General features: G+C 41.2%; 1 protein-coding gene across 1 annotated transcript in view; it reads right to left on the bottom strand.

Moving 5' to 3' along the window:
- The window catches only part of ATM (ATM serine/threonine kinase), a 1,586,045-nt gene that overhangs the window by 1,434,964 nt on the left and 124,736 nt on the right, over window positions 1-26,345 (bottom strand). The window contains exon 5 of the mRNA XM_085621514.1: window positions 17,127-17,291. Within this exon, the coding sequence (XP_085477640.1) occupies window positions 17,127-17,291 (165 nt within the window). The remainder of the gene's footprint in view (window positions 1-17,126; window positions 17,292-26,345) is intronic.

Raw genomic sequence — 26,345 nt, 5'->3', positions numbered from 1 at the left:
AAGATGGGCGGCAGACTCTACTTTGACTACTGACGAAAAAGCTACTATCAGATCCACTGACGCAAAGAAGCTTGTTGGACTACTTCTGGTCCAGACCTTGTAGCGATGGTTCAGCAGTGGAAGGATTTAAAGTAGTTATATTTTGCAGAGAAGTTCACTTGGGAGGTACGACTTGGTTTTAGAAACATTTCTAAAAACTTAGAGCCCACTGATATCAATTTGGATTATAAACAATTAAATGATGCAACTTTCCTTTTTTCAAATATACCTGATCTAATTAGGTGCGTGGTTAAATTAAGACATGATTCACTACGTTTAAAAGCGGAGCAAAAATCAGCTAGTAAAGTTAAAATTGCACAAACAGCTCAGACCCCAGTGAAAAAGTAGAAGTTTTGGGGACAGACAATGACCCTAGTGATACTGTGGTTACTGTAAAACCGATGCGTGAAGCTGCGCCTCTGTATGTTCCTCCGAAGGGTGCGGGAACAAGTGCTGATACAGATTCAGATGATGCAAAGGGATATTTTGTCTATAAGTGGGTCTATACTCCTTGGAGTAGAGCAGATGTTATGGCTCTTAAAGCTGCTTTGCCTGACCCGCTTTCTATGAAGAAGTGGAAGGAGCCATTAGCTCCTGCACTATGACCTTGACAGATATTGATATGCTTTTTGGACTTATTTTGCCCCCTGATATGTGGAGAACAATTCGGAAAATAGATGATAATGTAGCATATGGTGATACTTGGGTCCATTTGGAAGAAATAGATATGGCTAGAGAGCCTGCACAGAAACATAAGGAGATATTAGATCTTCCCAAAGCTATTGTGACTAAGTTGAATACTCTTATCCCCCTAAGAAAATAGATTGGACAACGTTCGTGCCTTGTAAACAGAAAGAGGATGAGTCAGTTTCTGATTTCTTTACAGGATTTGAAGAGACATTACATGACTTTAGTGGGCAGTCATTGACAGATGACACGGGTAAGCATCTGCTCGTCGACAAATTTGTCGCTAACATTTTGCCAGAAATAGCTAGTCGCCTTAAGGCCAGTGAGAGTTTGTGGACTACGTCTTCCCCAGTTTCCCTTTTGACTATGGCCCAGTATTATGAGCATCAGGAATTGGAAGCAAAAGACAAAGTGGATAAGAAGGTAAAGGATTTAAAGACGAAAGTTATGTTGGCTCAAGTATATGGTCCACCATTCAGAGGTGGTGGTAGAGGCGGACGTGTAGTATATACTCCTGGTGTACCCCCTTTCTCTCAATCAAGTTTGTCTTCTGATCAGTGCGCTTATTGTAAAGAGATTGGACATTGGCGTTCTGAGTGCCCCCTTTTGCGAGGTCAGCAGTATCAACGGGGTAGAGGAAGCATGAGAGGACGCCTAGGGAATTCAGGAAATAGGGGAGGAATAGGCCTTCGCCCCCGGTTTGAGGCAGTTGAACACGGACCAAATTATTCTAATACCTTTGATAGACGAAATCAATATCAAATGTCTGATTATTCGGCTGATGGTCTTGGGGATTCTGATTATGCATAGGAATGCCTAGGATGGGGTAAGGAACCGGATGAGGTCCCAGTAGATCAGATAGGTCCTTATGTTGATGCAAATGTCTTGGGCTCTACTGATCGGTATTTGGTTGATACAGGAGCTACTCGTAGTGCTCTGTCTTAAAAATTGGTTCCTAGGGCTTCCCTGTCTGGCACAATGATAACATCGATAGGATTCAATTGGACACCTACATCTAGCCTACTATCACAGCCACTTGCATTTAGTCTTGATAAATTCACTGCAGCATGTCCATTTTTGCTTTCCCCTACCACGCTGGATAATATCGTGGGCATTGATATGCTTAAATATTTTCGTGCTACAATACGCTGTTCCCAAGAAGGTGTGCGGTTTATCTGAAATGATAACTATCCAATGGTTGAGAGGTCTTGTCTCATTAGAGAAGATATTGCTCTGGCATCGTTACCTAGTACTTTATGGGCTACATCAGATACTGTTGTGGGACAAATGGTTATTCCACCAGTGCATATTCAAGTAAAGGAAGGTGCTATATTGGGGCTTCATTGCCCCAATATAAAATATCTCGGAAAGGGGAGGAAGCCTTGACCCACATTGTTCAGGATTTGATCAAGGTGGGGGTCATGGAAGAAGTCCTTTATAACATTTGTAATAGTCCTATCCTTTCTATTTTGAAAAGAGACACAGATACTAAAATGTACAGATTCATTATTGATTTGCGAGAGGTTAACAAAATTGTGGTGCCTCAATACCCAGTAGTCTTTGACATTACGACACTTCTTACTATGGTTCCTCCTACTGCCACTACATTTAGTGTAATAGATTTGAAGAATGCAGTCTTTTCAATACCTATTCACCCTGACAGCCGTTATTTGTTTGGCTTCACTTTGAATAATAGATCATACAGATTCTGTAGAGCTCCACAAGGGTATACAGAGAGTCCTAGCATTTATAGTTAGGCATTGAAAAGGCATCTTGATTCTTTTCCTGTACCAAAAGGGGTGGCACTTATTCAATATGTCGATGACATCTTCTTGGCTGCCGTTAACCCTGAACAGTGTAAAGAAGGAACACTGTCATTATTATCATTCCTTGCCTCTCATCATCACAAAGTCTCTCGGAAGAAATTGCAATTTTGTAGACAGCAGGTTACCTATTTAGGTCACCTCCTGTCTAAGGAGGGACGTGCAGTCAAAGCAGATCGCATTCGGACCATTTTAGACACACCTGAGCCCCGTACTCAGAAGGATGTTTGTGCATTGATTGGCCTTACTTCCTTCTGTAGGTAGTGGATCCCTAGCTTTTCGTACACTATTAAACTCTTGTTGGCCCTTTTGACTAAAGACACTCCGATGCCTCTCCCATGGACTACTGAATGCCAGAATGCTTTCCAACAGTTACGCCAAGCTCTTTGCTCTGCACAAGTATTAGGAACTCCAGACTACACTAAGACTTTCACACTATGTACACGAGAGGGAAGGTTGTGCCCTCTCGGTTTTAACACAAACACATGGTGATAAACAACGTCCTTGTGCATATTTCTCAGCTGTCCATGATCCAGTTGCCCAAGCACTGCCTGGTTGTTTCCAAGTGGTGGCGGCAGCGACTGTGTCCATACGTCAGAGTGAGGGAATAGTCTTGTCACATAGATTGTTTGTGTTAGTACCTCATTCAGTCTATGCCTTGCTAAATCAAACAAAGACACAGCATCTGACTAGTCCCCGCTTGACAGGATATGGACTGACACTTTTGGCCACTCATATCACGATGAAAAGATGTTTGACTCAGAATCCTGCTACATTATTGCCACTTCCAGCTACTCAGTCTCAGCCACAAGAGCTATATGACTGTAGCTCTTTTGGCTGTATATCCCCTACTGAAGAACACACAAAGGGTCTTGTTGACCTACAAGATACACCTCTTTCTAGTGTTGATGGAGAATTGTGGGTCGATGGATCTTGCCTGAAGTTGCCTGATGGCACTGCATCTGCTACTTATGCAATTACAACACTTCAGACAATAGTTGCGACAGCTCGCATCCCACAGAAGTCAGCTCAAGCAGCTGAGTTGATAGCACTGACAAGAGCATGTGAGCTTAGTACAGATTTGCTTGTTAACATTTACACGGATAGCCAATACGCCTTCGGCGTGGCTCATAACTTCGGGCAGCTTTGGAAAGAAAGAGGCTTTCTCACTTCACATGGGATCCAAAATGTGCATGGGAAATTAGTACATAATCTCCTTACTGCCTTGACCTATCCTAAGAAAGTGACAAATGTTAAATGTAGCGCACACAAGAAAGTGACCGATAAAATAGGAGCAGGCAATGCCTTTGCGGATTACACAGCTCGAGAGACTGCAATGCAGCGAAGTACCACATCTATGTATGCAGTTCAGCATGTGATTTAACGTTGCAAAAACAACAGTTGATGGACAGAATGCAGAACAATGTCATACATTCACCCCAGTACAGAGATCTGGGCCTAAATCCATCGTTGTTTTGCTCACCATGCCATTCCAGTTTGAACCCAGCCATATGCAAATCAGTTTTGACCCTGTGCCTCATGGGAAAAGTCCAGCCCGAACTGCCAAGCCAGGTGCTCCCTGGACTGGAACCAAGCATCCTAGGACCGGTTTCGGGGTTTCACCCCATTTCAGCCAGGATAGCTTGATTCCAGTGGCATGGAGAGCACGGGACTCACGTCTGAGCATACCTGTCCCACTCGGGGTGACAAATGCAAAAACAACAATTGTGTGTCTTTTGTGATTGAACGTTGGCATGATGCCAGGCAAGAGGTGCTGTATATGCAACAATCTGCCTCTGTTGATGGATTAGACCAATAGTCCAAGGAGGGAGCATTGGATGATGAGGGCTGTTGGAGGAATAAAGCAATTACAAATTGGAAGTTACCCAGAGCCTATTTACACCCTATGATTCAAATGGCACATGGGCCAGCACATGTTGGAGCATCCTCAATAGCAAAGCAACTTAGGCAAGTTTGGGATCATCCAGATAATGTTGGTACGGCTAAGACAATAGTCCAGTCCTGTCTGATCTGTCTCCAGTATAATCCTGGAAAGGGAACACGAACTCCAACAGGAGGGTTGGCAATACCTACTGCTCCTTTTGAGGTCCTGCAAATGGATTACATCCAGTTTGGACGTTGTAACAACCTAAAGTACGTCTTAGTAGTGGTTTGTGCCTTTAGTAAATGGGTGGAGGTATGCGCTACGAAAGATAATACAGCTCTTACTACAGCAAAGGTGCTCCTAAATGAGTTCTCTCCCCAATGCGGCATTTGCCGAGTTTTGTGGAGTGAGAATGGACCCCATTTTATTGGGCATTCATGAAAGGGTTGGGAACTAAGCAGATGTTTCATGCTGCTTTTCACTCACAATCAGCAGGACTAGTGGAACGTTACAACTCTACCCTGAAATTGGCTAAGATACAGGCTTCCACATCTTTGAAATGGCCTGATGCACTACCTCTAGCATTGCTATCTATTAGATCAGTGGTTCCCAAACTTTATTGACCCCCGGCTCCCTTGACCTGTTGGACGTTGGCCACGGCTCCCCATTATGTTACTTTTTTGGGGCGGGTGGGGGGGGATGCAAGCCCAGCCTCGGGAGTACTTTAATTTTTCTTTGGGATGAAGCTGATGAAGGTATTATAATCATGCAGTCTGGAAAAGAGTGTCGATGGTAGGCTTTGATTTGTGTGACATGTCATGGAAAGACATTTAGGTCAGTACTTCCATGCAGTCATTTCACTCACAAATGAGTTTTGAAGAACTATTGCTTTAACACCAGACTTTGCATGTATGCCTGAGGTGCTCGTCACTAACATATGTTGCTTTATGCAACAAACTGCATTGTTTGCATAGATGGGGAAATGTGGCATTCCTGCTGCATAGTGCGATTGGGCAGGTTGTATGTTGAAGCGTATGAAATTCTGGCAGCATGGAATGGACTGCTGGCAATCACAAAACTAGGCTGATGTGGTCTATGGCCCTTGATCCTGTCACCCACCCCCCCCCCTCTCTCTCTCAGAGACCCTTGCTCGCCTAGCAGGAAATTAAAAGAAAACCACTTCACTAGTAGAAATATGCCTCCTTCCATTCACCCTCAACTTGCAGGTACAGGTACACCTGGCATTTACAACATTAAAAAACACCTAATGCCAAAACTGAAGTAGCATGTGTCACAATTTACTATGTGTGGCATATTGCACTGTGTGTTATGGTAAAGCTTCAGATACTATGACAGCCAATAAGGAAAGGCACTGCCCAGTACAGTGCATTACTCACTTTACCAGGGTGCTGCTAGGACATATTCTCCGTAGTATTCTTTGTTATCTCGTCAGGTCACTCACTGTCTTGTGGTGTTACAACATGAGGATTGGTAGGACCATACAGGGGCACTGTCGCCTCCACAGCAGTGAGAAGAAAAAGCAGAGACCCAGACACACACAGAAAGTGATCCCCTGCGGAAACTGCTCAAGTGATAATGCAGGGCCCCAGCTCTAAGTAGGTTGAGCACACTACGGGCACAAATTTGGACCACAAAAGAATGGGCATGCAATTACCAAATGAAACAGTATGCAGTACTGTTTTATAAACTATAAGATCTTGAACATATTCATTTTAAAGGGAAAACTGTTGTTTAAAGTGGTCCTCCGATTACAGCTTTTTTGTTAAATAGTGGGCATTTGCATGATCTATATGTAATTGCTGCAACACAATTGGCAACACGAACAAATGTGGTAGTAAATATGTTCTTGCATGTTTAAATGTTGCAAATGGGCTGCAATTTAAAATAACATGGGTTTAAGGTGCCTGCAACCAAGATCCTTGTGTACCCAACAAGTTCTGTGGAGGGGGAGGGACGTGCCGGTTTGTCCTCTTCCAATCTGTGCACACGAAGTACTTAAATCAGTGTGTTAATCCAGTTGGTATTGTCCTTAATGGTTTGTGCTTACATTATTTAATCTCGAAGCTTCATAGAATTCTTACATCACAAAAACACAAGTCAAGAGTGCGCTGCTATACACTGAAGCCGTCTTTGATGGCAGGGTCTATTCGCCAGACCCCAGCTCTACCATAGCGGCCATCACTGTGTTCCCAACATGTAATCAACACTTCAGTAAAGGCTCCCACTCGTGGCCTCCTTCCTGCTCCCCTTGTAAAGTCCCTTCTGTCAGCCCCTCTCCCCACCCAGGCTTCTTTCTCCTTCGTCTTGGCCTGCTCTTTTAGCCACGGGTTGGCAGGTTCAGCCCAGGTCTCTGTGCAGCAGCTGCCACCAGAGATTTATTTACAAAGGAGAGGGATGTGGTCAGTCGGCTAGACTGCCGACTTTGGTGCTGGAAACCAGGGTTCGAGCCTCGGGGTCGCGTCCACATCCTGTGACTCTTAATCTCCCGTGCCTGAATGTGTAATGTAAATACGGTGCTCATGTACAGCGCTCCAATACCTTCAGGTCGAGTTCGCGCTACATAAAAGATGCAAAAAACCAACAAACACTAGGAGGGACTGTGGCCCGACCCCGACGTCCTTTGTAGGTCCTGCGCCCCTCTGCAGTGTTTCCCTGTTTGTCTGCAGGCGTGCACTGCTACTGTGGGTCGTGGACTTTCTCTACAAGTAAATCTGCATTTTTTTAAATCGATTTTTGTATTTAACGGCATTTCCTCACCTTTCATTCCACATACTGTCTTGACCTATTGATATGCCAGGATTAACAAATTAATTTGTTGGTTCCCTAACTGTGCGTTTGGTGCGCGGCGCCCCTGGGTAGTTTTTACGGCGCACTGGGGTGCCGCAGCGCACAGATTGGGAATCACTGTATTAGATCGATACCACATACACGATCTGGCCTCACAACGTATGAGGTAGTTTTTGGAAGGCCAATGAATATTGGGGTATTTCCAAGTCACGCCCTATACATGCTTACCCTATGTATTGATGAATGACTATTTGTCTCAGTTGACTGACAGTTTGTCTTCTATTTATCAACAGGTTCTGGAGACTCTTCCAGACAGATTGCAAGGTGAGGGCCACTGCTTGCGCCCTGGCGATTTCGTGGTGATCAAATCCTTCCAGAGGACGAGCTCGCTAGCACCGAGGTGGCGAGGCCCCGAACAAAAACTGGGTCGACGAGACCCACTGTCGAAAAGTGTTGCAAGACCTAGTGCGTCCAGCTGTGTTGGCAGATCACCGCGATATCCTGGTCACAGAGAAAGGACAAGCTGTGTCACCTGAAAGACCTGAGGAAGTCTTCTTGGACCACACGATTCCTAGTACATCCCGATATCAGCTGCGACCTAGGAAGAAAGACACTTCGTTGCTGAAAAAGACTGTTTGAGCCACTGTCCTGGGTGGTTAAAGATTGGCTTCAAAGGGGGGGGGGGGGGGGGGGGGGGCTAGAGTCTTTTAGTGACTATTCATCTCAATGCTAGTGAAGAAATCAACAGGACCTTAGGGCACCATCTGTTTTGTTGTTTGTCAATAAAATGAATATGCCTAAGGAGAAGAAACCAACTGCTGCAAGAGTTTGCAGCAAAAGAACAATAATTGCTACTGGACTTACTTTGACTATTGGAATTGCTGCCATAACAACATGGGTTGTAGAGGAAGTAGCTCCTGCTCGAAATCTTTTGACTGCTACTACTCCTATCCCCATTGAACACCATTATTTTACTCTTCCTTATCATGAGCAGAAGCACAGAATGTCCTACCTCAATAACACTTTCATCCAAATGTTGCATCATACGTATAATGCTACGAACATTACTAACTGTTGGGTCTGTGGAATGATGCCAGCTCATCAGAAAAAGGGAGGAACGCCTTTTATTCCTTTGCCGTTTTCACATAATGGCTCCTGCAGAGCCTGGTTTGCACTGTTGTGGGCTTCTCATATCACTAATATTACTAACTTTGTTCAAATAAGCGTTAAGTCTTCCTACATCAAAGTCTGCTATCCTGATGAGGAAGGGGACCCACAAGCCAGAGGAACTGTATGGGAAATGGAGGAGTATCGCCGAAGAAATTCCTGCACACACTATGTTTTCCCCAACACTCGAACCATCAAGGGTAATGGAACTCCTGTTATTGCAGTTACTAGAGTTCGAGCGGATCTCTGTGTGAGCAGTATTGGCAGTATCCCTGTGGGAAAAAGTGACTGTACTTTAGTGTTAAATATTACTGGACCAAACAATAGCAGTTTTTTGTCTTCACACAACACCTATTTCATTTGCGGAAGTAAAGGTTATTATCATCTACCTATTGGTCGGTCAGGTAGCTACAATGTGTCCTTTTTGCTTCCACCTGTGTTTTTGGCACCTGCATCCTACCATAAAGACTATAAACTATATAATGACATTTCCAAGACCAGATTCAAGAGGACAATAAACAATGATGAAGTGGGTCAAACGGATACTGCACTACAGCAGTATATTGACTTTAATTTGGGACTATTCATCTTTGTTGGTGCGGCCTTAAACAGCAGAAAGATCAGGTGCTTGACACGTGTTGTAGAGTCTGTAACCAATCTGACAGCAATGGCGCTAGGTAACATCACATAGGAACTTCAAATTGCGAGAAATGTGACGCTCCAAAATAGGATGGCCCTTGATGTTATCCTCGCAGATCGTGGTGGTGCAATTTCAATGCGGCCCGATGCTTTGCTCCTTATGTGTTTCCACTTGTACCTCTTGTATACGACTAAACAAAATGTGAAGAATTTAAATGCCCGCCGAGCAATAGATCAAGAAATTCATGAAATGATGCAGATTGACGTTAATGATATTTTTTGTATTCCTTCAAAAACATAGGAAGATGTCTTCAGCATATGCTAAAAGGGTCGTCTATTTCCGTTAGAATAAGCTGTAGCCATCTTGGATGTGGCATCCATTTTCTTGGCTTTGTAAGTCTCCCATCCTCTGCTGCTCGTCTTTTTCCCTGCCGGTGCTGTCTATTATAGTTGACTTCCTGACTCAACTAAAAGCCATATGCATGCTAAGAGTTTGTAGCTGCCAGAACACCTGGTCTCAGACTCAACTGTCAATCATTCTCTGCTGATGTAAAAAGTTCTGTTCCCCCTCCCACTTTGCTGACTAAGTGATCTCCCATCTGCCCATGTTTGTCGGTAGTTATTCCTGTGTATGCTTGTACCTTCTATTTGTATCCACATGCTTACCAGTGCAGAAAAAGCTGTATATAAGGTCTATGTTCTGTGACTTCAATGTACTACCTCAGGCAGCACTTGAGAGTGCTGTGTGGACGTGGTCCCACTCATGAGTAATTAATAAACTTGTTATTTGAATTCCAGCTTCAGTGACAATCTCTATTTTGTTGGTGTAAGGACCCGTGGACAGAGAAGGGTGACCCCTGCACCGGTGTGCTCATTAAAAAGCACATTTCCACACCTGGAGTTCATTCATGGGAGAAGCTGAAGTGATCACAGTGAGAAAGACAGCATTTAGGGACAGATAATGCAAACAGCATCTATGTATTGGTTCAAAAGAGTACACATGAGAAAAGTAACCTCTAAATTGAGGTCCCACTGTGGCATCACAAACGTATTGGGAGGGAATATGTTTGTTAAACCTTTATAAAAAAAAAATCTTTTTTTAAACGCATCAAAGCATAAAAATTCATAAAAGCATAATCAACTTTTATGAATTGGCATCAGATTTCTTTCATGTTGCATGATTTTTTGGTGCTTGTAAACGCTTTACACTAGTTCCTTTGTTTTACCTTTAATGCGTGAAGCCACAGCTACCCAAGTTTGAGCTAAAGGTTTTACAAACGAGCCTGACTGGACCCAAGACAGTATTGCAAGTGTATTACACTGTAAGGTTGAACAATCAAAGCATATAAAACACCGCAATCCTCAAAATAAGGAAATCGGGGACATTGACGAGGCTATCCTCAAGGAGTTTGATGTTTTTTCACCGAAAAGCGTAGCAGCTGTAGACAGTGTCTTGCTTCTGGTCACTTTGCTAGTCGTTGACTGTTTAGTCAATTATGCCTTCCTCTGTGTGATCATGAACGATGTTGACAGAAAAAGAAACTTTTCTTCATGTACATGCACAAGTTACTTACCTTGAATATTTCCCCAGGCGACAGACTGGATAAAGAAACTCAAAAGCAGTATTCCTGCGAGCCAGTAGATGGTGTCATTCATCTTCGGAAGGGACGTGTGGGGTCACATAGGTACCACCCAGGCATGCTGGCTTCAGTTGCTTTTGAATGCTTGTCTACACCCTCAGAAGCAGAGTCTCTAAGCAACCCGTTTGTAGAGATCTAGTTTGGGACCTTAGTTAGATTGAAAAAAGTTAATTCCACCTAACGTGGAGGTGGGATGACAATGAGGAATCTGTAATTAGAGTATCCACCAGAAAGATCATTATGAGAGGTAAGTAACTACTTCTTCTGAAAGATACTTCTAATTACAAATTCCTCACTTTGTGTATAGATACCAAATTAGCACCTCCCAAGGTCGTGGGTCTGTGGAATAGCTCAGATCAAAAAGTCATGCAGGACCGCACAGGCAACATGCCCATCACAACAGACCTGTCAATGCAGTAGTGCTTTGTGTACATGTTCAATGACACCCACATAGCAACCTGACAGATATCCAGGACAGGCGGTTCGCAAAACAGTGCAGTAGTAGCAACCTTGGCTCGAGCGGAAGGAGCCCTCAATCCTTCAGGTGGCATCCCAGATTGTAATACAGCGCACTATCCACATAAAGATGGTTCTTTTCAGTATGTATTTGCTTGCCTTTCTTCACAGCTGAGGACCCACTAAGAGTTGATCATCCTCCGATGGCTTCTGGTATGATCGATGTAGAAACAGAGGGCTATCTTGGGGTCCAAAAAATGGAGTTTCTCCTCCTCTCTCAACGGATGAAGCAGGGCAAAGAATGCTGGAAGGTTGAAAACATGTCAGACATGGCAAGGTTTTAGTACTTTCAGCCGAAATGCTGCTCGAGTTCTTAACACCAGTTTGTGTGGAAAAAATGCTGTGTTGGACAGCTGGGCTGATAGCTTGCAGCTCTCTCACACGACAAGTTGAAAGAACAAAGACATTTCTGGGTCAGGAGACGCAGTGGATAACTGCGCATTGGCTCAAATGGGGTGCACATTAGAAAAGTGAGTACCCAATTCAAGTCTTACTGTGGTGGCACAACGAAGGGTTGCAGCAGAAACATATGTTTAACCTTTGAAGAAATCTCATCATAGCAAGTGATTTAAACAAACAGGGCTGCTCCGGCAATCACCAAAAATCCAAAATAGTCGACAAATGGCTTTAAGCAGTGCCCAATGCAAGCCCTTGCTAGGCCAAAAACAAAAACAACACTTCAGACAATTAAGCTCGAAGCGGGTCAACAATGGCAAGTGACGCTCCCTCCTGGCCTAATCCAGAGGCACTAGATAACATGGGCCAGTCTGACTTGATATTTTTCAGAATTCGAGCCAGGATGGTAGAGGTTAAAAGGCATGCAGGCATCTAGGCAGAACGAGTCTCCAAAAGAAAGCCTTATTGGTAACTCCAACGTGTAAAAATTATGACATTGCATGCTCTCTGCAGTGGCAAAAAAGAAAAAAAATCCAGTGTTCTCCCCAGTTCTCCCCAGTATTGGAAAACACCCTGCGCCACCTCTGGGTAACTGCCATTCGTGATTCACTAGGTGTCAGAGTTTGAAGTGGGGTAGATTGGGGTGGGGTGGATTGGGGTGGGGTGGGTTAGATTGGGGTGGGTTAGATTGGGGTGATTTAGATTGGGGTGGGTTAGATTGGGGTGGGCGAGGTAGACTGGGGTGGGGCGAGGTAGACTGGGGTGGGGCGAGGTAGACTGGGGTGGGGCAAGGTAGACTGGGGTGGGGCGAGGTAGACTGGGGTGGGGCGAGGTAGACTGGGGTGGGGCGAGGTAGACTGGGGTGGATTGGATTGGGTTAGAGGGGAGTGGGGTAGATTGGAGTGGAGAGGGGTAGATTTTAGGTAGAGCGGAGTGGAATGTTTTAGAGTGGAATGTGGTAGATTGGGAGGATTGGAGTTTGGTAGTTTGAAGTAGATTGGAGTGGGATAAACTGGAGTGGAATCTGTTAGAATGGAATGAGTGGGCTGGACTGGAGTACATTGAAGTGGGGTGGATTGGGTTAGACTGGGGTAGGTTGGAGCAGTGTAGAAAGCATTTGAGGGGAGTGCTGTAGATTGGGGTGAAGTGAGGTACATTGGGTTAGACTGAGTGGAGTAGTTTGGTGTTTATGGGAGTAGACAGGGTGGAGTGAAGTGGGGTAGATTGGGTTAGAGTGGGGTAAAAATGAAGTGGGGTAATTCAACTAGGGCAAATTGGGGTAGGGAAGAGTGGAGTGGGCTAGACTGAGTGGAATAGAGTGGGCTAGATAGGAGTGGAGGGGTAGATTGGAGTGGGGTAAAGTGGGTAAGTGGTGTGGAATGGAGGGCGTTACAGTAGAGTGGCATAGACTGGAGTGGCATGAGTTGAGTGGCGTGGAGTGTCATAGAATGGAGTGGCATGGCATACAGTGGAAAGGCAAAGAGTGGAAGGAAAAATAGTGGCAGGAAATAGAGTGGAAGGGCAAAGAGTGGAAGGGCAAAGAGTGGAAGGGCAAAGAGTGGAAGGGCAAAGAGTGGAAGGGCAAAGAGTGGAAGGGCAAAGAGTGGAAGGGCAAAGAGTGGAAGGGAAAAGAGTGGAAGGGAAAAGAGTGGAAGGGAAAAGAGTGGAAGGGAAAAGAGTGGAAGGGAAAAGAGTGGAAGGGAAAAGAGTGGAAGGGAAAAGAGTGGAAGGGGAAAAGAGTGAAAGAGCGGAAGGGAAAAGAGTGCAGTAAAGTGGCGTAGTGTGGAGTATGCATGGTGTGGTAGCGCACTGCCATTAGAAACACATTTTCAATTGAAATGACCATTACATTTGCACCGAAATACAGTTTTACAGCACACAAATGGTAATATGTGCAAATGTCATCAGTTAGTGTATTAATGTGCTTTGATCATAATCAAATATTTCTTTTCACCATCAAAAGTTCTTCATTTGTAGTAATTCTGATATATTCTGAACCATCACCACAGTTGTGTGTGCTAGAAATAAAAACATTTAACACCCGCTCTTATTACATGGATACTCAGCAGGATTGTCACATCAATTCTCTCACTTTGAAGTCAGAGAAAGTAAAGTAAACACCAAGCTTCCTGGGAAGAGGGAGCTTGACATTTGACCACGGTCTATGAATGCACAGCAAATGTGACAGGATAAGAACACGATTTAAAGGCCTGTTTACAGAAAGCAAGTTTGTGGAAGAATATAGTAAACAATGTTTGGGCAATGGGAGGGGACAACTCAAGCTGGACAGCCTAAAGCAAATAAAGCCAGCAAATAGAAAGTCAGAAAATGCAAGTAACAAACCACAAATCCAATGGTAAGCAAAAGGCAGAATGCATTCCTAGGTCAGCTTTCTAAATCTCCCCAGGATGTCTTTAGCAAACCAGACAGCTGTGCTGTCTGGTAGGCTTTGACCTAAAAAGGAATGACCAGGAATCTAATTGGCTTCTGTTGGGTACAGTAGATAAATTAGGGCAAAAAAAAAAAAAAGAATTCACCCATTATACCAGTGTTTCCCAAACTGTGTGTCATGACCTGCTGGTGGGTTGCAAGCCGATTTTTGGTGGGCCGAGGAAATCCAGGCAATAAAAAAATTCTGTTTTATTTGGTCACATTTGATGACTTCAAAGTAGAGGTCAAATCTCAGACTAGGTCTTTTGACAAATTAGAGCTTATTTTTTTTAAATGGGAATTGGTGTCCACAAACTTTTCTCACTTCGAAGCCAGAGAAAGAAAAGTAAAGTGAATTATGGAACAATCTTACTGGGTACAGTCAGTGTCAAAGGAAAGACTATATATGTAGGCTGCATCTGTTAATGAATTGTACGCATTCAGAAGTTAGGAAAGCAAAAATAAAATGCATATGTTTTTAATTCTGAAGTATCAGGAAAACAAAGATTTTAACAGGATCAAAACAAATCAGGACGCTTTACTTGGTGATGCACAAATGATAAATATTCAATTAAATGCAATTTCCACACATTATCGTTTGAGCGCAATATAGTTTTATCAGTAAAACTGTATGTCTGTGCAAATTTAGTGGCTATTTCAATAGAAAACGTGCTGTCTGTAAATAACCATGCGCTACCACTCGATGGTTTAGTTACATAAAAAAATTGCCCACCTCGTGTCCATGAAAGCTAGGTTAGCCACGAACATTTGTTTTTCGACAAATTGGGCTGTTGATCTAAAATGTTTCAGAAGCATTACATTACACAATATTTTCTTGGTGACCATGTTTAATGTTTACTTACTAGCATTCTTTTTCAGAGTAAATATAATATTGCCTTCACATCGGTTTTCACCTGTTTGTCCCCCACTCGGAGATCACAAACGGTTTGCAGGGAAAAAACTCATCTTTGTCATACTCAACTGTAAATAAATTTGCAAGGTGGCGATCCTCACATTTTGATGTTGGCTACAATTACTATGTTCTCAAGGTCCTTTGCCTTCATTTTTTCAAATTTTTTCTTTGATTACGGTTTTTATGTAGCATAGCTCTATTATTCCAACTTGGAGGTCAGCGCACTTTACAAGGAACACAATGGGAAAACATTTCTCAGGGCACAATTACAAACAACCAAAGTAACACGTGTAACCTAAATTCCAAAAATAAGTCAGCATATTTAGGCAAAAATAGGTAAATAGACTAGACATTTTATTAGGACAATTTATTATCCAATGAAGGAAAATGTATTCTCCACTGGATCGGATTTGTTCTCTAACAAATACATATCTGTGCTACCACAGTTTAGAAGCCTGTGAATGCAACCTGGGTGAGGCGAGTTTCATTTGACTATTTCTACTTCGAAACATGACCCTGCCTAATGCAGCAGTGTCAATTCCCTTCTTCGCCTTCATCCCCAGGTCTTCCTTTTACTCTCTCCTGGTGACGTCTACTCCTCAATGGGAGCCATATTTTTGTGCAAGTCCTCCATGAGGTCCTTGGAAGCCATCTCCCCACTGATCAGTCTGCTAGAGCCATTCAACCGCAGTCCTGCCCCATCCTGTTGGAGGAACAGGGTGCACTGAAAAAGGTGGAAGGGTCTATCCCATTCTTTAGAGCCAATATATTCACCTTTGTTGCATTCTTGTTGTAATACAAAGGCATACCGCTCTTTAATCAATTTCCATATGAGTTCACCAACTTGCACCCAAGGTTATGGCCTCCATACTCGTTTTGAGGCTCCCTCCTTGCTTTCAGTCATGGTTCTCAGGAATGGCAACTCCCAATCTATCAATTTATGACACCTCACTGAGCTTCCTTCGTATACTCCTTCCTTGCCACAGTCCGAAGGCAAGAAAGGACCCTGATCATGGCTCCCCTCTACTCTGTGTCCAGGGTTAAGGTCTGGTTTAGAGTTAGGGTAAAGGCTAGGGTTATGGTTTGGTTCTCGACTGCAGTAACTCCTGGTGTCTGTCCAGATGGCGAGTGAGGTTCAAAGGATACCCCCCCTATAGTCTTCAGACATAAGCATGACTGCTTGAGTTCCAAGGTACACACTCAGGTCGACATTACAGCCATAAAATAGTGTGGTCTGGAGTGTGCAGCAAATATAACTCACCTTAGACTTCAGTGCAGGACCATGTCAATAGGACCAACCAATTTAACCTGCAGAAATGTGACGATAGTTTCGGTCACATGCCGCCTCTCTCCACCGTAGCCCACCCTATTTCCTCTCCCCTACAAGTTGTTGTTACAAGTTTTGGAATTATGTACATGGCTGTTTGATCACTAACCTTGGCAATACAGCATAGTCGTAGAGGAGTCAATAGCAAAGTCTGCTTCAAATAAGTACATATGCAGGTGTGCACCTCTTGTATGTATGTAAATTGGTGTGGTATCGCTACAGGTTATACTCTATATGTCAGCTCTTTCTGTTGCAAGACTCAATGTTGTAAGGACATAAATTTACACATTTGCTATCTGTTAGCATGCACGTGTACCACCTTGCTTAATCCGTGTTTCTTTTGAATGTAACGTATGCTTTCGTAAGTAACATGTAAGCTTGTAATGTGCATATATCTATCTTAAAAACTTCATAAACAGATCAAACCAAAAAAATGACTGCTTGAGTTCCCAGGTACTTCAAAGCCTCTCTAGAATACAGTGAAGCCATGAAACGCATACTCGCAGGTACTGATATATTTTGATGAACTATTGCTGTTCTGAGTCTGTGATTATCCATATGTTAATGAATCATTGCTAAACATATACATATATATTTAGAGTGGGTGTTCTAATGTTTTTGGGAATGGTTGGTGCATGCAGCTTACATCAGGAGGGGAAAACGTCTCTCCATATGAAACTTTGACTTTAGGTGTACCTGGGAGCTGTGAAAGACCTGCCTCTAATACATATCTTGATTTAGGAACAGCAAATACAACAGTTTAGTTATGCTAAATACAATAAAGTGAAACAGTAACAAGGAAAGAGGTATCTTCAATAAGAATGGCAAAATATTACTATGTATTTGTAGAGTATACCTGACCACTGTGATGGCAAAATCTCAGACCAGTACTTCCGGACAGAAAGGATGTCCTTCAGAAGAATACTGCTATAGTCTGCTCCAAAGGCTGAGCAACTCAATGGATTTTGTATTGTCTCCATAACATGATGCAGGAGGTCTTGGCATTTCAACCTGGGTTGTCCTGCAAACAGAACAACCAGAATCAAACAAACACTAGATGAAAAAACAATCAACCAGCTTAATGAAGAAATCAGTAAGAGAGATTAATATTTGAGGCTACCATTATGGGGGCCATTAGCGGACATCATAACTGATTACCACAATCTTGTACTGCTTAGTAAACACAAAACATATGCAAAGGAAACCCTAATTAGTACATTATTTAACTTTGTGACTTCCACATATTTCCATTTTATATTCAAATCGGTATGCTGCAATCAATATATAAAATAAAAGATGGTATCCTGTTTAATTTTAAAATTACAAGATTGCAAATTTTCAAATTAAATCTTTTTGAAAAATGAAAAAAAAATGTTAATCTATCTTTTCTGTCCTAGAACAAAGCAAAACTTACTTATCTGTAAACAACAATAGTGCAATGTTTGTATTCTGATTCTAGTCACAATCTACAGAACAATTCTTTGCCATCAGGGAGGATCCTAAATTTTTTTTTTATTATTTTAAACATTAAAGGAACATTATTTATGTTGAGGGGGGGCAGGACGTGGCAATGGCGTCATACCTTGTCAAACAAAAAGAGAGAGACCCTTCAAAAACAACAAAGGGAACTGGGTTTAGACAAATAACAATAGGCTGCTCCCTTTGAACTTCTTATCTCATTAGATTGCCCTCATTCATACGTGCTCATTCACACCACTGTATCCCAGTATGTAAATAATATTAAAATTCTAAATGAATGACATGGTCAGTAATATAAAAATAACTCTTTCTTTAATTGCAAAAAGTTTTAGCAAATGTATTATTTCATTCTACACAATATTAAAAACACAATACACTTTCAACTATAATCATGCTGTACCATGAATAGAAAGAGCAAAATTACATTTCATGTATCTATGTCTATCCACATTAAAGATGACAAAGATTGTACATCACATTGCTTACTATATTCTTGTTGTCCAAATACAATTCATGTGCATGTATAAGTTAAAATATGTAATGCCAATATAATTACAGAATGTTAAAAACAATACTCAAAAACAGAAGTTGTCGATGCGGCTTTTCGGTGGGAAAGTGCTGGTTTACACCACCTTCTTCAGGACAGAAAAAAAAGTTTGTAGAATCTAAAATTCGAAATAAAACAATGTATACATAATCAATTACAAGAGATATTTTGACATACTGACAAGGTTCCATATAATTCCAACACTCAACATAAACTATTTTTAACCAATCTGGATAAAGGGCCATATGGAATATTGTATTGGTGAAGGGTCATGGACACACACAATGTTTAAAACCTGATTAACCACATCCATGCTCAGGACGGCTCCCGGCCGTCATGAGTCACGGTAGTCGTGTGCTCATGACGGCCGGGAGCCGTCCGACCGTTGCCGCTCCGCCCACGCGCGGCTAATTACCCGCGAATTAATTAGTGGGCAGAGTTTGGACGGCTCCCAGCCATCATGAGCACACGCCCACCATGATTTATGATGGCCGGGAGCCGTCCTGGGAACCTGAACGCCACGCCCAGCCCAGCCCCCCCTCGCATCGCGGCGGAATTTGCCCTGCGTGGAAGGGGTTAAAGGAAGAAATGATTACAATACTATTACTCCGATATAAATCTTTAGCCTTTCACAGTCATTCATACACGCAACCATCTTTATATTAGACTATAACATACCTAGATTAACGATCCATCTGGATGCAAAGAAGATTATTTCCTGGTGTACTTAATTGCACCTCCAAATATCTGAAACGTTATAATAACCCAATGCGAATGGAAATAGTGCATCCTTATGCGATTGTCACTATACTAGTGCATTCGATTTTCAATTGTATTTTGGGTATTATGCAAAAGAAACCCACCTGTTATATATAGAAAGAAATTGTGGGTATTGCCAAAGAAATTAATCAATGTCTCTATGTCAAAATTCAGATGCAGAACTTTCCTTCTGATCAACGTGCCCAAGATTTCGTTATCCCTACTGGGAGCAAAACAGAATAGTTTGTCAATATAATCATTATTTCTAACTTATCTAGTCAGAGTTATTAATAGGGGTGTTTCTGCTCACCTTTCCCAGCTGTTAATTTATATATTCAGATGTACGACGTTTCCTCAAGGATTTGGGGATTTTTTATCTCCAAAGTGGTCCTTGATTTGACCTCAAAATTTGGCTGCATAAATACATAAGTAGTAGGCAATCATATCACCAGCTTGCCCTGTGCAATATTAATAATCATTAAACTAATTAGTTAGTACCGGGATTCTCACATTTCATGGAGTAAACCGGGGGGAAAAAAATGTATATTCTCTTTTGTAAAATCAACAAATTAGATAAAGTCGCGGACAGTGTTTGTAAAAAATAAGCTAAATCATATTTCTTGCCACCAAGACACGTAATAGGCAGTCGTATGACCAGATTATCCGGTACAATATATAAAACTGGCATTCTCCCGTCTCATTACATCTATATATAGAATTACATTTATAGAATTAAAACCGTGTCATGAAACTAAAATTGACATACTTTTATATAAGGAAATCAATCCTTTTATCTGCCACCAAGATATTTATATATTGTATACATATGTAGAGCTATTCTCAAACTACTACCGCCACACTACACTCTTAGTATCCACACCCGCTTATTCTATTTTAAGCTCTATTCAACTTACCATAGTAAATCGGAGAGTCGCATAATGACCAGTCAGGAGGTATTTCAAGGGTTATTACAAACTCACGGAAAACAGGGCTGTTATATATACCATTCAAGCTACCCTTAATTTTGCCATGTCTCCGTTAATTGAGCTTAAAATTACTTCCGGAATCTAATTACTTCCGGGATCAAATATCATACTATTATGAGATTCGTTTGTTACCACGCCCATCTTACACAGATGAAACTACAGCGGACTATATGAGAATGCATACTATAGTCAGCCACATTAATATTAATCTTGGTTTTCCTAGTTAATCCTTTATTTTTAGAACCAATCGGATGTATATACAGACTATAAACGGAAAGTGACTGTGTTTAAAGTGTACTTCAGTCCTATCTGATATTAAGTGTGGGGGCCATCTTGTGCAAGTGAGTGACGTTGGTTCCATCATAGCCACACCCATGTAGACTCGAAAAACCATCCAATCGATTATCAATATTTTACACAGTAACTTAAATAATAGATGGCTTGAGGAACCTAATTATAATATTATATTGCCCAAATAGACCTTATATTGATTACCGTGGCAATCTCAGACAAATGAACATAGAGAGGACTATATTAGAGTTCCTGCTAGAACTGATCCCACTGGTACTATTCAAATTTTCATTATTCGTCTAATATTTTTTAAGACAATCGGATGCATTTAGAGACTTCAGATGAAAACATAGGCGTTTTAAAAATACTTCAGTTCTTTCTGGTATTTAAAGATGTCGGCCATCTTGTGTAGGTAGATGACGCTAAAAGCTACACCGATATTTACTCCAAGGGCATTCAAATTAATTGTAGGTACTCTCCTCAGTAACGTCATTGATAACTACTTTTAAGCAAACCTACTTACACTATTGTGCTATCCAAATGGACCATATACTGATATTCTCTGCATTTCAGACTTATCAATCATCATTTTAGCTCTTCTACGCTTGATGATATTGAGAATCTTAAAGTCTAATGTGAGGGCAAGAAAAAGTTCTTAAAAAATGTACTCCTTCCATTATAATTGGACTAGTTTCATAAATGTCCCAAGGGTACTGCGTGTTCCCATATATTAATGCAACATGTTTGAACCACAGGGACCATTACTCTATAATTAACATTAAGTCATACTAAAAACAGCATTATTGAATACAGGATATGAAGTTTCCTCATGAGTACAGTGCCTATCTGTGGATTCTCTCCCATTACTCCCGGTTATTTAATTCATAAAAATATATGTTTTACATTTGCACAGTAAGAACTGTTCTCTCACTTTTCATTTTTTATCTAGATCTCCTCCTAGGAGAGTTCCATTTATTTTCTCTGATATGCACCACTTCAAGTCATCTACTGTGTGATTGCAGGTAGTCCAGTGTTCAGTGAGAAGGGGGATTTTGTTTCTTTGTCCTCACCGCAGATCTAGGTTCATTAAGACATACCCAAATCTCTCTCGAGGTTTCCCCACATAACCTTTCCCACAGGGGCATATGATTAAGTAAATCACGTTCTTTGTCCTACAATTAAACATGGAGTTAAATATAGGTTTAACACCATCTAGAGTGATCTCTCTACCCTTGGTAACCGAATTGCAGTTAATGCATGTGCTACATGGGAAGTCCCCAATCACCTTTTTACTTCCATCGATGCTCCTCTGGTGGAGCATTGTGGGTTCTCTGTAAGTTTGTACCAGCCTATTTCTAATAGTTTTATTCCTACGATAAGAAAAAAAGAGGTTTCTCAAAAGGTTCTTCATTCCTTTCCTGCAATAGGGGCCAATTCCTATTAATCAGATTTTTTATTTTGTTGCTGATATTGGAAAAGTTGGTTACAAACACAACTTTATCTGCTTTGGCTTCTTTTTCTTTATCATTATCAAAAAGGAGTTCCTAGTTGAATTATTTTGCCCTTTTACAGGCCTGCTTAATGATTTTCTTAGGATAACCCGTCCTGTAGCTTAATTTTCAAATTGTTGGCATGGGTTTCAAAATCGCTCATATTGGTACAATTTCTTCTAAGACGAAGTAATTGATCAAAGGGGAAGTTGGCCTTCTGGCATCTCGGGGTAACACTTTCATAACGTTAAGTCATATTTCTATCAGTTGGTTTTGTGTATAGATCAACCATCAGGTGATTCTCACTCACTTTAGTTTTAATATCTAAGAAGTCACAGAATTCTTGACTCATGGTTGATGTGAATCTTAGATTTAAATCTCCAGAGTTTAACCTACTGATAAAACCCTCCAGGTCAGTTTTGTCTCCTTCCCAAATGAAAAAGATGTTGTCTATAAACCGTGGCTAGTGAGTTACATTTTCAAAAAAAGCTGCGAACACATTGCAGATATGTTCATCTTCAAAGGTCCCTACATATAGGCATGCCAGACTAGGGGCGCATGTCGCTCCTATACTGGTCACCTTGATTTGGCAAAAGAGATTTCCATTAAACAAAAAAATATAATTTTTTAGGCTCAGTTCTGTGAATTCGACTATTAAAAGAGCATGTTCTGATAGAACCCCATTTGTATCTTTTAATATGTCCCTAACTGTATTTACTGTTGCTGTTTGAGGGATGCTAGTGTATAGTGCTTCAATATCTAATGACACCAACTATCGATTTTGCGGATTAAAACTCAAACCTTCCACCTTTCTGATCATGTCCCTAGTGTCTTTGATGTAAGTCTTTTGTTGGTACACAAACGGTCGCAAATATTTATCCACATATTTGCTTAGGGGTTCAGTGAGTGAATTAATACTACATATTATAGGCCGCATAGGGGAATCAAGTAAATTCTTGTGGACTTTGGGAAGTCCATACATTGGTGGTAAAACTGGGTGTGAAGTACATAGAAAATCATATTTATCATGAAATATTATATCGTCCTCCTTTGCCAAGTCTAAGCACTGTTTTACTCTCTCTTGTAGATTTTTTCACTCATTTTGACTTGATTGTCTATTGTGCTCTTCTACAGATAATAGGGTCGTCCCTTGTTTATTGTAATCGCTTGTGTCCATAAGGACTATGCTTCCACCTTTATCGCCAGGTTTAATTGTTAAATTATCACACTTCTCTAAAGTTTTTAAAGGCAATACGCAAGTCCTGGGATAAGTTATTGTTTTGGTACTTCATATTCTTTTTAAGTACATTTTCCAAATCTTTCTCTACCACTCTTTCAAAAGTCTCAACCCCTTTATTCACCATCTGACGGGATGGAGTCCACTTAGATGTTGGTCTTAAGCCTGAGCTATTCTCCTTGCTGATCAACTTCTTATTAGCAAAAACAATTTTCAATCTAATTTTTCTGAATAGACTCTTAATGTCTTTTTCTACTTCATAAGTATTAGTGGGGTTATGGGGGCAAAACCTAAACCTCTCTCAAGCAGGATAGTCTCTTCATTACTTAGTATTCTGCTTGATAAATTGATAATAGGCGCTTTTTTTTATTGCTAGTCCCAAATTTTCTGGCTCCTGGTTTTCATGTATTGATTCCTGAAAGGTGCCTGTCGTTGGAAGTTCCCACAACCGCTCGCCCTCGGTTCCTGATTTTGTCTTTGTTGTTGTCCTGGGTTTCTCTATTTTGTCCCACATTGGTTTCCTTCCTATTCCTTTGAACAACATTACTTTCATCTTCAGACTCCGTGCTCTCATATGAGGTGTTGGAGAAGCTGACATGTTTCTTCTGACCACGTGGTCGATATGGATACCAATTTCTATTCTGATAACCTTCCTGAGCTGGCTTTTCATAGTAATCTTTTTGTAGGTAGGGGTATACTTTTTCTTGACTATACCAATTGATGTCTTTTCTCAACTTGTTAGTTTTTTTTATTTATTAAATATTCCTTATATCCTCCTATGTCTTCCTGAATCTCTTCCAGCTTACGCTTTGCTTCCTCAAGGGCTGTATTATCCTTTAATTGGGATTCTAATCTATCAATTTCCTATTTCTCGACTATGATGACTTCCTGGGCTGTTTCAATATTTAACAGCATCCAATCCCTGTTGCATCTATTAGCAAACAGGGTCCAATGCACAATGAATTTCTCATTTTTCATAAACAGGCCAGGTTTGTTCTTTACCTGTAGCCCAATAGGTATTATCCACCATTAATAACTCTGACAAGATAAGTTGGAAAAAATAAACATATTGACAAACTGCTCTGTTTTGCTCCTAGTAGGGATAAAGAAATCTTGGGCACGTTGATAAGAAGGAAACTTCTGCATCTGAATTTTGACATAGAGACATTGATTAATCTATTTGGCAATACCCACAATTTCTTTCTATATATAAAAGGTGGGTTTCTTTTGCATAATACCCAAAATACAATTGAAAATCTAATACACTAGTATAGAGACAACCGCATGAGGATATACTATTTCCATTCTAATTGGGTTATTTTAACATTTCAGACATTTGGATGTGCAATTAAGTACACCAGGAAATAATCTTCTTTGCATCCAGAGGAATCATTAATCCAGGTATGTTATAGTCTAATATAAAAATGGTTGCGAGTATGAATGACTGAAAGGCTAAAGATCTATATCGGGGTTATAGTATTGTCGTCATTTCTTCCTTTAATCAGGTTTTACAAATTGTGTGTGTCCATGACCCCTCCCCAATACAATATTCCATTTGGTCCTTTATCCAGATTGGTTAAAAAATAGTTTTTATTGAGTGTTGGAATTATATGTAACCTTGTCAGTATGTCAAAATATTTCTTGTAATTGATTATGTATACATTGTTTTATTTATAATTTTAGATTCTACAATACTGTTTTTTCTGTCCTGAAGAAGGTGGTGTAAACCAGCACTATCCAAACCGAAACGCCGTGTCGATAACTTAGTTTTTGAGTATTGTTTTTACATTCTGTAATTGTATTGGTATTACATATTTTAACTTATACACGCACATGAATTGTATTTGGACAACAAGAATATAGAAAGCAATGTGATGTATCATCTTCATCATCTTTAGTGTGGATAGACATAGATGAATGAATTTTAATTGTGCTCTTTCCATTCATGGTACAGCATGTTTTTAGATGAAAGTGTATTGTGTTTTGAATATTGTGTAGAATGAAATAATACATTTGCTAAAACTTTTTGTAATTAAAGAAAGAGTTATTTTTATATTACTGACAAGGTAATTCATTTAGGTTTATTATTATTTATTTACATACTCGGATATAGTGGTGTAAATGAGCACGTATGAATGAGGACAATCTAATGAGATAAGAAGTCAAAAGGGAACAGCCTATTGTTATTTGCCATACCTTGTCAGGCACACGGCCTCCTTGCGGGAGAGAACTGTCAGGGTGGTGCTGCAGATGGTCTCTTTTGCAAAGGAGTTCACTTTCTGGTACCTACCAGCGTTCCGAGTTCTTGCCGACATGATGGACGTGACTGTGGAAGAGGGGGTGGGTGCGAGACCCTGGGAGACTTGTACCCCAATGAAGAGTTTCTTCCTTTTGAGTCGGCACAAGATGGTTATAGAATGGGGCATGGGCAATTCCTCCTCAATGCTAGTATAGCAGTTATAGGCAGAAATGTATGGCCTGCCTTACCTGCTGCTCTAGCCACATCGCTCACTTCCCGGGGTCTGTTGGAGTTGGATGAGGGCTGCCACCTGAACCGTAACGGTGTTCCTTACCAAGCCCGGGTGGTTTGGGATGGTGACTTGGGGAGGATTCACAATGGGATAGAAGTTGTGCATTAGTGCAATCTATCTCCTATAATGCCCGGTTCAAACGTACCCAATTTAACTACCTGCATAGCAAATATGTGGCACCGGTACTTCTACACAAAATGGATCCCAGAAAGTCCCATAGCTGCCCCAGATGCCAGACTCCTGTGGCATCTTTCTTACATTTAGCATAGAACTGCACAGTAGTGCATGCATTCTGGATGACTATTATGGCATGAGTGGCTAGCATGGTGAGAACGCAGATTAAGGCTAAAACATTGTTTGCCTGCTAGATATCCGACGGCTGAAGGGCCGGAAACTTCTGTTCAAGTTTTTACACTTGTTCTTGCTCCTGGCAAAGCGACGAGTTGCAATTACCTGGATGGGTGAGATTGGCCCTAGTGAGGAGCGATGGGAGATGGATGTGGCTGAATGGGCAGTAGCTGAGGAGGTGCGCTATTTGTGAGATTTGTGGACACAGGGGGCTCTCATGTGTTGTCGTCCGTTGAGGATGTCAGCTCCACTGATACAGATGGATGACCGCCCCTTCCATAGTGATGTGGGGTTAATTTGGGTGTATTGCCACTGTGTTCATGTGCAAAAATATAGTTTGTGCCATACATCTTTGTCAAACGGTTACAGATGCCTATTGTTTATTTTTTAATTGCTATTCTCAGTTG

This window comes from Triturus cristatus, chromosome 8 (genome assembly GCF_964204655.1).
Source record: "Triturus cristatus chromosome 8, aTriCri1.1, whole genome shotgun sequence".
Lineage (NCBI taxonomy): Eukaryota > Metazoa > Chordata > Amphibia > Caudata > Salamandridae > Triturus > Triturus cristatus.
This window is presented reverse-complemented; position numbering and strand designations above follow the sequence as displayed.